This window comes from Salmo salar, chromosome 15 (assembly GCF_965601325.2).
Source record: "Salmo salar chromosome 15, fSalSal1, whole genome shotgun sequence".
In the NCBI taxonomy this organism is placed as follows: domain Eukaryota; kingdom Metazoa; phylum Chordata; class Actinopteri; order Salmoniformes; family Salmonidae; genus Salmo; species Salmo salar.
In genome coordinates this window covers 71,384,544-71,400,148 of record NC_138305.1, presented here as the reverse complement: position 1 = coordinate 71,400,148, position 15,605 = coordinate 71,384,544, and the positions used below count along the sequence as shown (strand labels likewise).

Genomic DNA, 15,605 nt, shown 5'->3' with positions numbered 1-15,605 from the left:
ACATTTTATAGCGGCGCCAGCAGATTCTTTAGATCTGCAGGGCGGAAAAAATTCCATCGTATCATATGATACTGTACATTATTCAAAAATGTTTGTATCATAAGTAGCCTATCATGACGTTTTGATACCATGATATTACCTGGTATACCATACAACATAAAGTCAGTGTATGGCTCAGTTGGTAGAGCATGGCGCATTTTGAATTCAATTTACTTCATCATCACCAGTCAACTGAAGTCAAGACAAGTAAGAGATTGAACTGGACATTTATTTGTTCATATGGAATGAATGATTTTGACCCAAGAATATCTTGACACAGTTTTCCCACCAGAGAGAAATATAGTTCTAAGAATCCTGAAGCCCTTGTAACATTCTATTTAAATACAGTGTAGAAGCTGACATAAAAAATAAAATTGATATAAAACAATAAATCCCCAGATATCTTGATATTTCCTTTTTGAAATGTTCCAAACAAAGTTCATATTTTGTCACATAAGATTTGTAAGTGCTTGAGAAACTTGGAACCGTTTCTGGTATTCAAAACGGACCATTTGCTCTATCTAGTGACCAACTATAAGAACAGCAGCATAAAATCACGCTGCATTTCAAATCTGGGAAAAAGAATGGCAGTAAAATATCCACATTTTTATCTAACTAAATCCCAAATAAATAATTCCATATACTTTGCATAAATCAAAATAAGTATATCTTTCGACGCTCCTTACACTTTCAGGTAAGAATCCATCTGATTTGACTCCTGTTATTGCCTGAGCAGTGAAGCAACCGTACAGAAAACTTCAATTATACCTTTTCCCTGTTTTCTTCATCTCTCCCCCACTAACCCCCCTCTACTGTTCTCTCTCTCTCTGATGGGTACTGAACACCAAACACATAACGGGTAGGATTCTGGATGAATTTGGCACATGATGACTAGTCACTGAATCTCTGGCCGAGTGGGGGCGGGATCACTTGAGGCCTTCGTCAGTACTCTTGAACATTAAAATGGCGTTGGAGATCTTGAGGGCGGGACCGAGCTTGATGCTCATGATTTTGACGATGTCAGTCTGTTTCAGTAATAGAAAGGCCTCCCCGTCAATCATCTGAGAAGAAATATACAAGAAGCAGGTATATAAAAAATGTAATCATACAAACAAAAAACAATAGAGGACAACAGAATACAACTTAAATGCAAGACCGGCTCTAGCCGTTTCGGGGCCCTAAGCGATATTTGGTTGGGGGCCCCCCCACCTCGTACATTTTTTTGTGTGCCCCCCCCTCGATGGTGGAGAGAAAATGTAAAGGTTTAAAAGTTAATTTCCTGCAATTCTACACATTCTGCCATGGGGCGTAGAGAAAATGTTGCAGTTTTAAAGCTAATTTCCTGCAATTCTACACCTTTTATAATGACTTATGCCATATTAATATGATATCTGAGTGAAAATGACTAACAAAATCAATGGCTGCCCCCTGGAGGTCAGGGCTCCTGGGAATGTGCCGGTCGGTATTCGGCCATGATTATTACAAGTTTAGATAGCTGGCTAGACTAACTACCAATCTAAAAATTGGTAGCTGACATGGCTAATTGAGTGACTGTGAGTGACTGACATAAGAGAAAAACTGCTGTTGCACAACCAAACAATGCACCTGGTGTATTCTACTATTCTTACTCTCAATAATAAATTGGGACCCAGACTGAGTTCCTAAAAAAAAAAGAAAATGCTTACGCCTGGAACCGGCCCTGCTTAAATTACTTAACTTAGTTGTTTTCAATGTGCTCCAGTTTGTTTCAATACTTCAAACTTAAAAGGGTAGTGCAGTCAAAAAAGTCATTTCCTGTGTTTTATATACATTTCCACACTATGAGATTGGAATAATACTTTTAAATTGTGAAAATGATGATAAAGCACTTGTTTGGCAGAGTGGGGTTTTTAGACCGCCTAGTGACATCACCAGGCGATATAAGTTGCTAGACCAATAACAAAGAGTTTGCCCTCCTCTCTGCCAATAACAGCTAGTTTTCTGGTTACACATCCCTCCCATTAGGCTCCTCCAATTAGGCCCCTCTCTGACAGTCCTAGCAAAATTCTTGCTTGAGAAATTGTTTTTGTCTAAGGAGCTATTTTTGTTTCTTTTTGACCATTGTAATTGAAAACAAGCACAGTAAGGTACTTAATTCTTATCCAGATAGGATTTGATATTGAGATAAAAACAGCTGCATTGGACTTTTAACTTATCAATTAACATTGTACTCACTTCCTCTTTGAAGACACAGGCTTGCTCTTCACAACCGGTCAGATTCTGGACAAATCCAAAGACCTGTTGCACAGAACACGAAGAAGAGTGACTGATAGTACTCTGCTCCACCGTTTGTCGCAGCCAAAGATAAATAGGGCTGAGTAGTACAGCTCTCACCTCCTCCACGGTCCACGCCGCCACCTGTGTAGCGCTGATGCCCTGGACGCCAGGCAGCAGTTTGCAGTGTTGCTCCCAGCACAGAGACAGGGTTCGGTCCGGGTGGGCTGACAAAGCAGACATGAACAGAGACGGGCACATACCCTCTGTGGCTATCGCTGCAACACAGGAAAACACACGCACATATTAATGCATGTACACATATGGTACCTACACATACACACAGAATACTGTATGGATGCAGTAAACTCGGAGCTGCCATAGAGAATCAGAGTGCGGCCATAGACATAAATAGATATCTGTACTGTGTACAAAGCTTAAAGCTGTGAGACTCACTCTGGTATGTTCTCTGCTGGATTTTTCTGTACTTAGGGGGACGGCCAATCCTGACAATAGTGAACGAGAGACACTGGTGAGACGGGGGAGCTACAGCGGCAGATCAATACACCACTATGACTCCTGAGTCTGACGTCATACAACAGCCTTAGCCACTGTTGACATGAGGCTTACCTGCCATGGTACCGGGACTTTTTGGTCCTTTGGCCAAAGACTAAGATGCTCCGCTTTGCTCCGCCCCCCTCTGTATCTGATAGGTCGGTCTTGAGTCTGCCCTGGTTTCGCTCAGCCAGTGGGCACCCTGACAGACAGTGATGTGCAGTGAACCGCCCAGTCACATGACCCGAGCCATCACACCCGGGTGTCGGACACTTCCTGTTTCAAACAGTAGGGTTGACTCCATTATAACATCATTATAACATAATCATAGCATTGGTATGGAACACATATCCACTTCCATTTACTGCTTCATAGGCGATTCAAATACCTATTTCTGGGGGTTGCTGACCTGTGATGGAAGCTGTACTTGGTGGATCTGGAGTGGCTGATTCCTTTGCAAGGCATGGAGGAGAAACTGGACTGGCCTGTGGTTGCAGGTTTCCTGGGGCCTTATAAAAAAACACACACACGCACCCAAGCACAAGCACACACGCACACAAGCCAAACAGACCATGTAAGCACTCACATCAAGGTGAAGTAGAGTCAGTGAAGTATGGTAGCTGTTACCAAGGTGTTGGGTTTTGTTTGACTCACCGGGGGGCACTTTTAGCGGGTGACCCGTACTCTCACACCAGCTGACCGGGTGGATGTCAGGGTGGTCCGAGTCCATCCAATCATCATACATATGACTCCAGCCATCAAAATGGACCTGTGGGAGTATGGTATATTTAGGCAATAAGGCCCGAGGGGGTGAGGTATATGGCCAATATACCATGGCTAAGGGCTGTTCTTAGGCAAGACGCATATTGGCCATATACCACAAACCTTATTACTATTACTATTATAAACTGGTTACCAAAGTAATTAGAGCAGGAAAAACAAATGTTTTGTCATACCCGTGGTATACGTGATATACCACGGCTGTCAGCCAATCAGCATTCAGGGTTCAAACCACCCAGTTTATAATATGGCATAGTTATGGGAGTGTAGTAGTGGTACTGGCACAGACAACCATGAGACATGCACACTGCTGGTTGACCTTAATGCGGTGTGTGTCGACCTCCTCCACTGTGGCCACCCGAATCAGGCCGGGGCTCCTTTTGTCCACTGCCTCCAGCTTCATCTGAGCCTGGAAGCCATGAGCAGGACGCTGCGGAGGGGAGGGTCACATCGTCATCACACAACGGCACTTAACCTCTATGGGCTAGGTGGGACGCAAGCGTCCCACCCGTGGTGCACTCCATCAACAGCAGGTGCATTTCAAGAGCGGCAAATTTGAATCCAAATAAATGTCAAAATTCAAATTTTTCAAACATACAACTATTTTACACCCTTTGAAAGATAAACATCTCCTTAATCTAACCACGTTTTACGATTTCAAAAAGGTTTTACGGCGAAAGCATAAATTTAGAGTATGTTAGGACAGTACATTTACAAGAGTTGTGTGTAATGTTTTGTCAATTCAAAGACAGGGTCACCAAAACCATAAAACCAGCTAAAATGATGCACTAACCTTTTACAATCTCCATCAGATGACACTCCTAGGACATTATGTTAGACAATGCATGCATTTTTAGTTCTATCAAGTTCATATTTATATCCAAAAACAGCGTTTTACTATGGCATTGATGTTGAGGAAATCGTTTCCCTCCAATAACCGGCAGTCAAGTCAGCAACACAAATTAAATAATTAAAATTAGAAAACATTGGTAAAATATTATATTGTCATTTAAAGAATTATAGATTTACATCTCTTGAACGCAATCAACTTGCCAGATTTAAAAATAACCTTACTGGGAAATCACACTTTGCAATAATCTGAGCACTGCGCCCAAAAAAATACGCGTTGCGATACAGACAAGCCGTCATGTTGGGGAGATCTAAAATCGAAAATACTATGTAAATAATCCATTACCTTTGATTCTCTTCATCAGATGTCACTTCCAGGTATCACAGGTCCATAACGAATGTAGTTTTGTTCAAAAAAGCTCATCATTTATGTCCAAAAATCTCCGTCTTGTTCGCACATGATCTAAGCCCGCCGGACTTCACTTCATGAACGAGGGGAAAAAATATATTTCCGTTCGTTCAAACATGTCAAACGTTGTATAGCATAAATCATTAGGGCCTTTTTTAACCAGAACATGAATAATATTCAAGGTGGACGAATGCATACTCTTTTATAACGTATTGGAACGAGGGTACCCAACATGAACTCGCGCGCCAGGTGTCTAATGGGCCATCATCGTTCCATGGCTCTTGTTCGGTCAGATCTCCCTCCAGAAGACTCAAAACACTTTGTAAAGGCTGGTGACATCTAGTGGAAGCAATTGGAAGTGCCAAAATATTCCTCAGCCCCTGTGTTTTTCAATGGCATAGGTTTAAAGGTAATACAACACATCAGGTATCCACTTCCTGTCAGAAAATGTCTCAGGGTTTTGCCTGCCAAATGAGTTCTGTTATACTCACAGACACCATTCAAACAGTTTTAGAAACTTTAGAGTGTTTTCTATCCATATATAATAAGTATATGCATATTCTAGTTACTGGGTAGGATTAGTAACCAGATTAAATCGGGTACATTTTTTTTATCCAGCCGTGCAAATACTGCCCCCTAGCCCTAACAGGTTAACACCTGACCTCAAATCAGTCCCTATAGTTAATCTCAAAACAGTCGTTATGCTCACAACTCCACTTTACCCGACCACAAAAGGAATCAAGTCAAGTCAATCGTATTCATCAATGTCTAAAATGACAGCAGTGTATGGTGGTTTTCATTGCAACAAATCCTCAGTGATGTACTCACTACTTTAAAGGCCTCAGCAGACACCGCGGTAGAGCCAGTCTCGTCCAGGTACCTTGACCAGGAGAACCTGCCCGGGTCTGGGTAACCTGGCAGGACAGACAGGGCACATGGGATCCAGTTCAAAGGTGTGTGTGAAATGCCACCGTATTCCCTATCGTTTACTTCTTAGAACTATATTCATTTCTTACAACTTTGTCAGTCACCTTGAGGTGGTGTGAGAGGGAGGCTCCTCTCTTGGCACCAGCCAATAGGATGGATGTATGGACTGCTGGCGTCACACCTGGATGGGGATTCAACATCGACTAATCAGATTAGAATATAAGTCATGGCCTAACGGCTACTAAAACAGCACAGTTTATGATTTAGAGAAGCCGTGAAAAAAAAACATGAAAAATGGCCTCACCAGTAGTCATACGTGTCATCCCAATTATCAAAGTGAACCAGGAAGCGGTCGTCCACCACGTCGGTCACGGTCGCCACGCAGATGAGAGAGGGGTTCATGCGGTCGACAGCCTCCAGCTTCATGCCCACCTCGAAATCACCCTCCGTATCAGTCTGACCAGTGGGCCACCAACACAAACACACCACATTAGCTGCTTACAGTTAATTACTTCAGGTAGATGCATGCCACTGATTGAGGATAAGAGTCGTGATTAGACTTACTCTTCCAGGGCTGGAAAACACCTCTTTGGGGGCAACTTGGGCTTTACTCATTCTCAGGTAGCTGGCCCAGGAAAACTCCTCCTCTTTGCAGCCTGTGGCACACACAGACACAAACATGTGATATGGACATGTCCCTGGACCACTACTCTAATAAGGGAAATCTCATTAATGACTTTATGACTCAGATCCTTAGGTGCTTGGGCAAATGATCTGGGCCATAATCAAAATGTGAACAGGAAACAAATCCCGAGTCCAAATTGCAGCCCAAACACAAACCAAAGCCTAGTGTACTCTGACCTTTGGGGGTGTACAGTTTGTGTCCAGTGCCCTCACACCATCCCGCCGGGTGGATGTCGGGGCAATTGGCGTTTACCCAGAAGTCATGACAGTCTGAGTAGCCGTCAAAATGGAGACGCAGCCTGTAGCCACAAATCTACAAACAGGACAAGACAGACAGAAGTCAAACCGTGTCTCCCCAAATCTCTCTCTCCGTGTCTTTCCCTCAGTTACGTGGATCCGTCTCTCTCTCTCTCTGAGGATTAATCAGTGTGTACAGTCAGGGTGTGCATAGTGTGTACGAAACAAAACAGTCAGGACAGGGAGAGAGGTAGAAGCAAACCTCAAAGAGCATGCGACTGTAGGTTGAGCAGCGCTGCACACAGTACCTCAGCCACAGTCAGAACAAAGTACATGGAGGGGTGCTGCGGGTCGATGCCCTCTAACTTCATGCCCTGGCGGAAGCTGTTTTTGCACTGTGGGACTCTCTGAGACTGAAAATACAGAGGGTTATAATGAGAAAAGCCATAGACACATTCATCCACGCACACATGCACACTCACAATTTAATTTGCAAAGAATATTAACTTTCGTTCTCTAATTTACTAGGGCTGTGACAATACCAGTATCGCAATTGTTTTTCCATGGCAAAAATGAAAGCACAAAGCAGACCAAACTCTTTGGCCCTTTATAAACCTGCAGTATGTAAAATATTGTGTGCTATAGACTGGAAAATAAATAAATGTGACTCTGGATGACAACATAATGATGTTTGTTTCCAACATTAGCGCTGTTTTCCTAAAGAAGTTTAGTCCGCTTCGTGTTTTGTTTCCTTGCTACGATACTAACGAGTATGGCGATACTGGTATTGTCCCGGCCCTATCATTTAGTATGTATCGAAAGTTAATAAAACCCACCTTTTGAAAGAGTTTGGCTGGAGCTGCCACTGATTTGGTCTCCTCCAGATACTGTCCCCATGTCCACAGCTCCATCTTAACTTCACCAGTACCTGTTGTACACAGACAGAAAACACAACACAAAGCATATTGGAAATCTGATACGACCGAAACTTGACTTGAATATATGGTTCAAATGGGTTTACATTTTTGCTGATTCTCACCCGCTCTGTTGTGTCCGCTTTCTGTCTTCAAATAATCCTAGAACCACGAATACAACACATGGATTTACTGCAACAAAGAAATAGTACCTACACCATGAATAGTATTGAACAAAATAATTGATTGATGCATATGGCCATCACATGCACGCGAGGTCATTTACTTATTACAAACAAAATACTACTAAATTGTGAATGCTTTATGTGGGATAGAGTGACACTCGAGCCTTTCCCACCATGCCATCCAGCTCAGACTCTTCCTCCGATGGACTCAGGTAGTCCTTCCTCTTCCTCTTCTTCATGGGTTTCAGCAGCTCAGGGTCCAGAGGTGCAACCCTGCCCCCGGGAATCTTCTCAGCACCTCCCACCTCACTAAGGAACAGATAAGAGAACAGTTGAGTCCACTACACAAAGCTTCACCTTAGGCTACCTATGACCTACGTTACATCTTCTGCATGGTGGCTAAAATCTTTTTGTAGTTTTGTTTTTGTGTCTGACCATCCACTGTATGCGTATGATACATCCTTGATTTTCATTTAGCATAAAAGGCTATGATGAAATGCTTTTTATGGTAAAAGGATGTTTTCATACATGAATTTGATGTGGATAGGCTTCACGCTTCAGTACTTACTTGTCAGTCATTGGTTCCCTGCGTAGTTGCTCTGGGTAGGTTCTCTGTGCCACTGGATAACAGCTCTCCTGTTGGCCTGGCCCTCCCTGGGTCTTAGGCACAGTCTTGATGGGCCTCTCCTGATCCACAGCCACACCACCCACAGTGCTGAGAGGACGCGCCACATCTACAATGGAGGCATTATGGCAGGTTAGGATTAGGAAAGGACTGCATACAGGGTTGCAAATTGTTTTTGAGGATATGTTTGAGCACGCTAGTTCATTTCCATTACAATTTAGTTAAGAGACTGTTAAGCTGCAGACAACACACAGTATGACTAATTTTCAGTAGCCTACCTGTTTTCTTCATTGGCCTGTTTTCGGAGTCAGGTATTTTTCCAGACACCACTACTATTGGTTCAGCGCTGCTGATATTCCCTTGGCTGATCATCTCCAGTGTTCCACAGTCACTCACACAGAACTGAAAAAGAAACATATTTTAACAACGTGCCCACATGGTACATCTTTACTCCAACAATGCTTACTATTAGAGAACCCTATGCTTATAATAAAATACAATGGTCGTTCACCTTTAGGTTGCTGCTGGGTAAGATGGCCATCCCTTCTTTCCACTCCAGCACATGGACGATACTACAGGTCCCCCCAACCTGGGGGGCTAGAGTGGGGGTCTCCACCTGTCCAGCTATGGCTCCATTACCTGTCTCAGCAACACCCAGAGAGACCTCCACCTTCTGGGTACTAGGAGCAGGGGCTGGGGCTGGGGCTTGGGAGAGAAGAGGCAGGCTTCTGAGTTCTGAGCGAATGTGAAGATATGATGTAGCTACGCGAGACTAGTTGGAGGGTAGTATATGCCCCTTCTGGTTGGTCAACATTTAGGAGATTGTGCAGCATAACTCTGAGTTGAAAAATGTTCAGGGTGTAATTCATAACAGTACGCTATTGAGTGTCATAGTTCCAGAAGTGTCATTGTGGCCAAATCTCACCTGGCAGGATGAGTGCTGTGGTGGTCTGTGGGTGTGTCTTCTTCGACAGGCTGTCATTGGAGAGGGAATCACTGGAGTCAGTGAGGGGAGTGGGATCTGCTTTTTTGGCTGAAAAATCCAGCTCAACTTTGGCACTCATCACAGACCTCACTTACTGCCTCTGAAAAGAGATCATAAAAATGTCACATATTTCTTAGGATTAGAGTGACAGGGTGAGGAAACAGTGGAAGGCAGTGCTAAGGGGCCTGAATATCAGAAGGATTACAGGCTTCAGATGTATTCCCCATATTATCCATCCCCTGCACCCACAGTATTATGTTCTCTATTACGATTAAACATCTGAATATAGGGGACAATTCCCTATACATATATGCTGCCATTTTTCTAATTTTAAGAATAAATAAATGCTTTGTGGGGATTAAGAAACCTTCCCAATTTTCTGAATCACTTTTAGTATCACTTCACAGCATTGGAGAAAAACCTTAATCCGAATGTACTTTATTTAAAAACAATTAGTTCTTAGGACATTTCTGTCGATGCTTTTTGACAACGCTGCTCTTAGAATAGCAAGGGAAAGTAGACAAAGCATAATCGATTTATATTATTAATTTACCAAAAACACAGCAATTCCGCTGTAAAATGGCGGAAGATCATAAATCCTTGAAGCTATGAGAGAAAAAAATAGTAACTCACAATTTGTGAAAATGTACAAAGCAACCAATCCTGGCAAAATGTCTAATGAACGGCATCGCTTCACGGCATGCAGCGACAACAATAATAAAATCCCGTTTATTGTTGCGGACCGTTAGCCCATTATAGGTTTGCTGATAACTATCAAATATGACAGAATATATTGAATCAAATATGCGATACGAAATAGCTTTATGGCTAATTATATGCATGCTGAATACCAACCACAATAAAATGACAATTAGCATCAAACCATCTGCAAGTTATAACTTCAGGATTCTGGAGCGCCCTATTACATGCATGTCAAAAGCATTATAAATGTTTATCAGCTGATCAATTTGAAAATTGAAATGACTCAATTTCGCTTACCAGAGGTTTCTGTTGCGGATCGGAATTGTACGCATGCGCAGAACCATGTTCATTTAAATCAGAAGAATGTATAGTGCCAACTCAATGACAGCACCAAAATGTTTCGGGAATTACTTGTTCACATCAATACAATTTATTATATGAACACTGTACACCATTTCACCGTAAGAAAGAACCCATTTAAATATAGAACCCCGTTTCTGTAGTTTTAGGCCCGAATACGATAAAAAGCAGCGCTTTGGTCACGGCAGCAAAAAAATCACGACACAGCAATTTTCATAACAACTTTTATTAAATGTACAATAAAAAAAATGGACATGGTTACAAGTAATCAGACCGGTTTCTCATGTGGGAGAGGCTGGAATCTGTACCACGATCCCTGGTTAAATCTCGATGCCAAAAAAGTGTATGTCCACAAGATGTACAACACATACATTGTGGGGTGTCAAAAACAAACCTTGGGCTCAATAGGTGAAATTACTCAAATCATGAAAAATAATGTCAAACACCACCCAGAGGTAAGCAAAAGCAGACCGGAGGGAGGAATACAAATAATTAAGGAAATAAAAGAAAAAAGTTATGACTTGTTTTCAATACTAAGCCATTCAGACAAGCTCCTCCATGTACAAAACATAGCAGCTATAATCTACAATGTGCCCCCCCCCCCCCCCCACACACACACACACAATAATGACTAAATCATTCTCAAGCCATGTATAATACAATGTCAAGATCATGGTTTAGATTTCTAAGTGCCAAAGACAGCACCGATTAACTGAGCAAGCCTTGATTAACCTGGTACTGCGATAGATCTGCTAAATCAAATAGAAGCTGCTCCTATACATCCAGATTGCTCTAATGGGGAACATGTGGATGAAACAAACTGGGCAATGCCTTTAATCTCGGGAAGCTGATCTAGACCTGGAGCGAGATGGGGAGCGGGAGACAGATCGCTTGTCCGGAGACTTGGAGCGACGGTCAGCTGCTGGGGACGGGGAGCGAGAGGACGGCTCCTCCTTCCCATTCCCCATGGGGGTCGCCGAGCGGCTACGGGACTTCTTGCTGGCCAACTTCTCCTTGGAGGGGCTGCTGGAGTCCCGCTCAGATTTCACCTTGGAATGGCTCTTGGAACGGGACTTGCTTTTGTCGGAGCGGGATCTGGATTTGCGGGTGCGAGAGCGGGAACGAGACTTGCGGGAACGGGACTTCCTTCCAGATCTAGAGCGACGTCTCTTGCTGCGAGAATGGGATCTACAGGGGGTGGACAATTGGTCAATATGAGTATAACAACGAGTCTAAACAATCTGAACCGTCACTTTGTAGACAGGTGGGCATTCTTACCGGGACCTGGAGTTAGTCCTGGAGCGGCTGCTCCTGCTACGAGAGCGACGTCTGCTGCGAGACCTGCAGAGGGGAACAAGAATACAAATGTCACACACATCCCTTTAAAGTGACAACACATGGGAAGCAGCAGGTTGGATGAGAAATTAAACTACTCATAAAGAGCAGGGCGGTGTGTAGAGCCTCACCTGGAGCGGCTGCCAGAGTAGGAGCGGCGGCGGCGAGACTTTTCCTCCACCAGGCGGATCTTCCTCCCGTTGATGTCCGTGCCGTCCAGCTTGTCCAGGGCCCTCCTCATGTCCGAACGCGAGCCAAACTCGATGACACCCTCGTTGGTACGCTCCTTGTGGGCGTCAGCGTACGTGACCTCTCCAGCCTGGCGCATGAAATCCTGTAGAGGCCGATGCAGAGTCACCCCGCAGAATATTTCCCACATTTTCCAGAAACAAATGGCCTGCCATGGATAGCAACTGGCAGTTTCTATTTAGTGCCTGCCCCTCACCTACAAATATAAAACTGTCCCAACAACTCACCTTCAGATCCTGCCAGCTGCAGCGGCTGGACAGATTCTCAACGATCAGCCGGTACTCGGTACGGACAGGTGGCCCGTACTTATCCCTGCCAGTGCGGCTTCTGCTGCTGCTGTAACCACTACTACCTTTAAAATGACAGGTTATACAAATAGTCAGCAAAACAGAGTGGCATATAGGCATTTCACTCAGTGGATCAGACCATAAACAGAGAACAGAGCTACCAGGATAAATGGTGTGGTAATGTTTAACCTAGGTCCTGTAAGATGTCCATCTGGACCCATTCAAGACAAACCTCTTAATAAGTGACTGAGGTCTTAAAGCCATGGCATTTGTTGTCTTAGTGGATGTCAGTTTATATTCTCCTCATTGTACCGCCTCTGAAGTAGTTCACTGCTGTTGCAAAGACCACCACTGCATCTGTTACCAGCAACATACAGCCAGTCTGACAAACGTTTAATAAGTGCAATTCTTTAGCCGTACAAACAAATCGACATTGATGTTCTTCTTCTTACAAACCCTTGAATCCTGAAAGACAAATAGAGGCGCCAACAAAGTCACTGTCAAAATGGTATCACATTTAGTGAGTGCCAACTGACATAACGCTACATAAGTTTCCCCCATGACTTTGCCTAACCGGTTGTCAAACTGGGGGCAATTCAGTTGGTTTGCCCACTTACAGCGAGCGGTAACATGTTTTTGACTTAGCCGCCCCACTTATTCTTTCAACATAGAAACCAATGGGAATCCTCACCATCACCCCTGGTCTATTGGCAAAAGGATGCTGTCATCATGGCTTCCGGTTAGGTCAGCCAAGGGTCAAGGGGCATAGGTCACACACACATTGTAAGGTGAAAGCCAAGGCCAAACGGGACAGGCAGTCTCATCTTAGCCAGTCATCTTAGCCTCTATGGACTCGGACTCAGCCTCAGCCCGCAGCTGGACTCTTTCAAATTGAAACATCAAGGACTTTGTTAATGCTGAAATAAAACGTAAAATACAATTCACATGTAATGGTATTTAACGATACAGCTAGGCTACATAGCCGTGACTTCATATTAGCTAAATACAGTTGTTTATATGTGTTTACAATTCCACCAGGAAAGAAAACACTAGAAACATGGTTTCATTACATCTAAACAAACAGTAGTTGTCTGCGCCAAGTTGGGTCAAACTTGGACCATACTCAATGGTGACACTTACACTAACATGAAATACTTTATTATGGCAATGGTGAAACCATTGAGTATTGGCGAGCTAGGTCAAACTCCACTTTAGGATCACAGGTCTGTGTGTATACGGTCCACATTCCCTTGATCCAGTGGGAAAGGGCAGAGGGAACATTGAAATAGATTGTACTTACTTCGACCACCCCCGCCACCACTGTATCCATCTCGGTCGCGCCGCGGTCCTCTTGCATGTTCCACGGTCACACGCTCCCCGCACAACTCCTTGCCATTCAGTTCATACACAGCGTCATCCGCATCGCGATTGTCCTCAAACTCTACAAAGCCATATCTAAAATATATATATTTTTAAGTTAATAAGCTTGTCTTCGGGTAGCAATGACTGCAAATCGAATGAGTATGAAGACTGTGATACTAATTTCAGACAGAAGACGTGGTGTTTTAACCCCTACTCATTTAAAAATAGCGTTATACCACAAACCTGGTTAAATAAATAAATGAGTTGGCTCATTGCCTGTGCATTAAAGGCTCTTTCAGGCAACAAGCTAATTGGCTAACGTTTGGGTAGCTAACAGTTACATGGCGCACAAAAAAAAGAACGGTCTGCAGTGAAGCCAAACAGGCAGCCATTTTGAACACGTTAACGTTAGCTAGCTAACTAGGCAAGTTCTTTACAAAACATTAAACGCTTTAGTAACGCCAATGTGAATCTAATAACCACTAATGTTACCTAGTTGCTATTACATGCACGAATAGCAACATAAATGAAAGTCAAATGTGAATGTAGCTAGTTATTTCACGTATATGTTTTGGGAGAGCTAGCTAACCGAAATCAAGTAGCTATGAAGCTAGCTTTTCCAGCCCTGTGTTGTTCAACTGACTCTCATATGGTCAACTTGAACTTACCCATTTTTCAGATCAATTTCCATGAGCTTTCCGTAGCCATTGAAAAACCGCTGAAGGTCTTTCTCTCGAGCATGATAACTTAGTTTTCCAACATAGACACGGGGCATGACTATTGATCCTCGGATGGCTTCTCCAACTGATAACAAAATGCCGTTAACGAAAGAGAAATCGCTGAGTTCGGTTGTTTTATGTAGACGTGACGTCAAGAATCATCGTCGCGAGAATACACGAATTCACACTCCAGAGTTGTCATTATGCCGCGTTCATATGCTAGTCGGAACTAGGAAACTCGGGAATGTCCGAGTGTATAACTATAACAATAACCATTTAGCACGTTGCAAATTTCCGAGTTTCCAAGTACTAACCAACATCTCAATGCTGCAATAGACTGTGAAAATGGTTTCATCTAAACCTGTCAGTACGTCTGCATGTCCCAGTATCTCTAAATTATCCTTGTTTTCTTTAAACCTTTAGTTAACTAGGCAAGTCAGTTAAGAACACATTCTTATTTACAATGACGGCCTACCCCGGCCAAACTCTCAGGATCCCTAGTAGTCTGTAGTAGTAGTAGGCTACTAGAACATAGAACTAAACTGAATTTCCACCAGTATTTTTCAGTCTATCGTACAGAGCAGTTGAGTTCTGTATTCTAGTAGCCTACTATAGACAAGGAGAATTGAGATATTGAGACTTGCACACATTGACGCAAACCAAATACGTGACCCTTTAATAGAAATCCCTTAATAGAAATCGAAATGGTTAAAACCGGGTAAAAATGCAACATGTTCAACAATAATGAATATCTTTAGATTAGTTACAGGAGCCCAGTATACCATATGTTACCAGCAAAAAATATTGTAATCAGATTAGATACTTTTTTTAAAACGGGATGATTATTTCGAGGATTACTTTTAAATTCAGAAAGGATGTTTGCGGGAAACAAAATATGACACTGTTTTCTCAATAATATTCAAATCAACATTGAAAAAAGACGCAAGATTAAATTTGTTCCATCTGAGCATGTCTGACCACAAGTCAGACCTCTATGATGACACACCAAATGTATTTGATTGATCACGGGAAAAGAGTAGGAATAGGTTTGGCTACAGTCTAAGCTATATCTTCCAATGGTGCGACTGCTGTCGGCATCCAAAGATTATCCAACTTGAATAAACGCTTGGAGGTAAGGACGACAGCAGT

The 15,605-nt window shown here is 43.1% G+C and overlaps 2 protein-coding genes across 5 annotated transcripts; both read right to left on the bottom strand.

The window, feature by feature from the left end:
- Positions 1–250: 250 nt before the first annotated feature.
- Positions 251–10,552, bottom strand: LOC106571980 (lethal(3)malignant brain tumor-like protein 1). 4 transcript variants are annotated; one of them, XM_014145607.2, is made up of 22 exons: positions 10,442–10,552; positions 9,383–9,542; positions 8,969–9,162; positions 8,736–8,859; positions 8,401–8,566; positions 8,006–8,141; positions 7,773–7,809; positions 7,570–7,661; positions 7,042–7,146; positions 6,674–6,809; positions 6,377–6,468; positions 6,117–6,268; positions 5,917–5,993; positions 5,714–5,799; positions 3,947–4,057; positions 3,502–3,616; positions 3,236–3,356; positions 2,923–3,123; positions 2,749–2,798; positions 2,413–2,570; positions 2,254–2,316; positions 251–1,100 (listed from the first exon to the last, which is right to left on the bottom strand). In XM_014145607.2, exons 2-22 carry the CDS (start codon positions 9,519–9,521, stop codon positions 966–968), a joined length of 2,490 nt encoding a protein of 829 aa, XP_014001082.1. In that variant the 5' UTR covers positions 9,522–9,542; positions 10,442–10,552; the 3' UTR covers positions 251–965. The 4 variants fall into 4 exon arrangements, with proteins under 4 accessions (XP_014001082.1, XP_082818139.1, XP_014001083.1 ...); XM_082962013.1 differs by having other exon boundaries at positions 3,257–3,356; XM_014145608.2 differs by lacking the exon at positions 10,442–10,552 and adding an exon at positions 10,298–10,418.
- Positions 10,553–10,714: 162 nt separating this feature from the next.
- Positions 10,715–14,636, bottom strand: LOC106571981 (serine/arginine-rich splicing factor 6). Its single transcript, XM_014145612.3, has 6 exons — positions 14,406–14,636; positions 13,676–13,830; positions 12,316–12,440; positions 11,971–12,173; positions 11,783–11,845; positions 10,715–11,692 (listed from the first exon to the last, which is right to left on the bottom strand). Exons 1-6 carry the CDS (start codon positions 14,510–14,512, stop codon positions 11,338–11,340), a joined length of 1,008 nt encoding a protein of 335 aa, XP_014001087.1. The 5' UTR covers positions 14,513–14,636; the 3' UTR covers positions 10,715–11,337.
- Between the last annotated feature and the right edge of the window lie 969 nt (positions 14,637–15,605).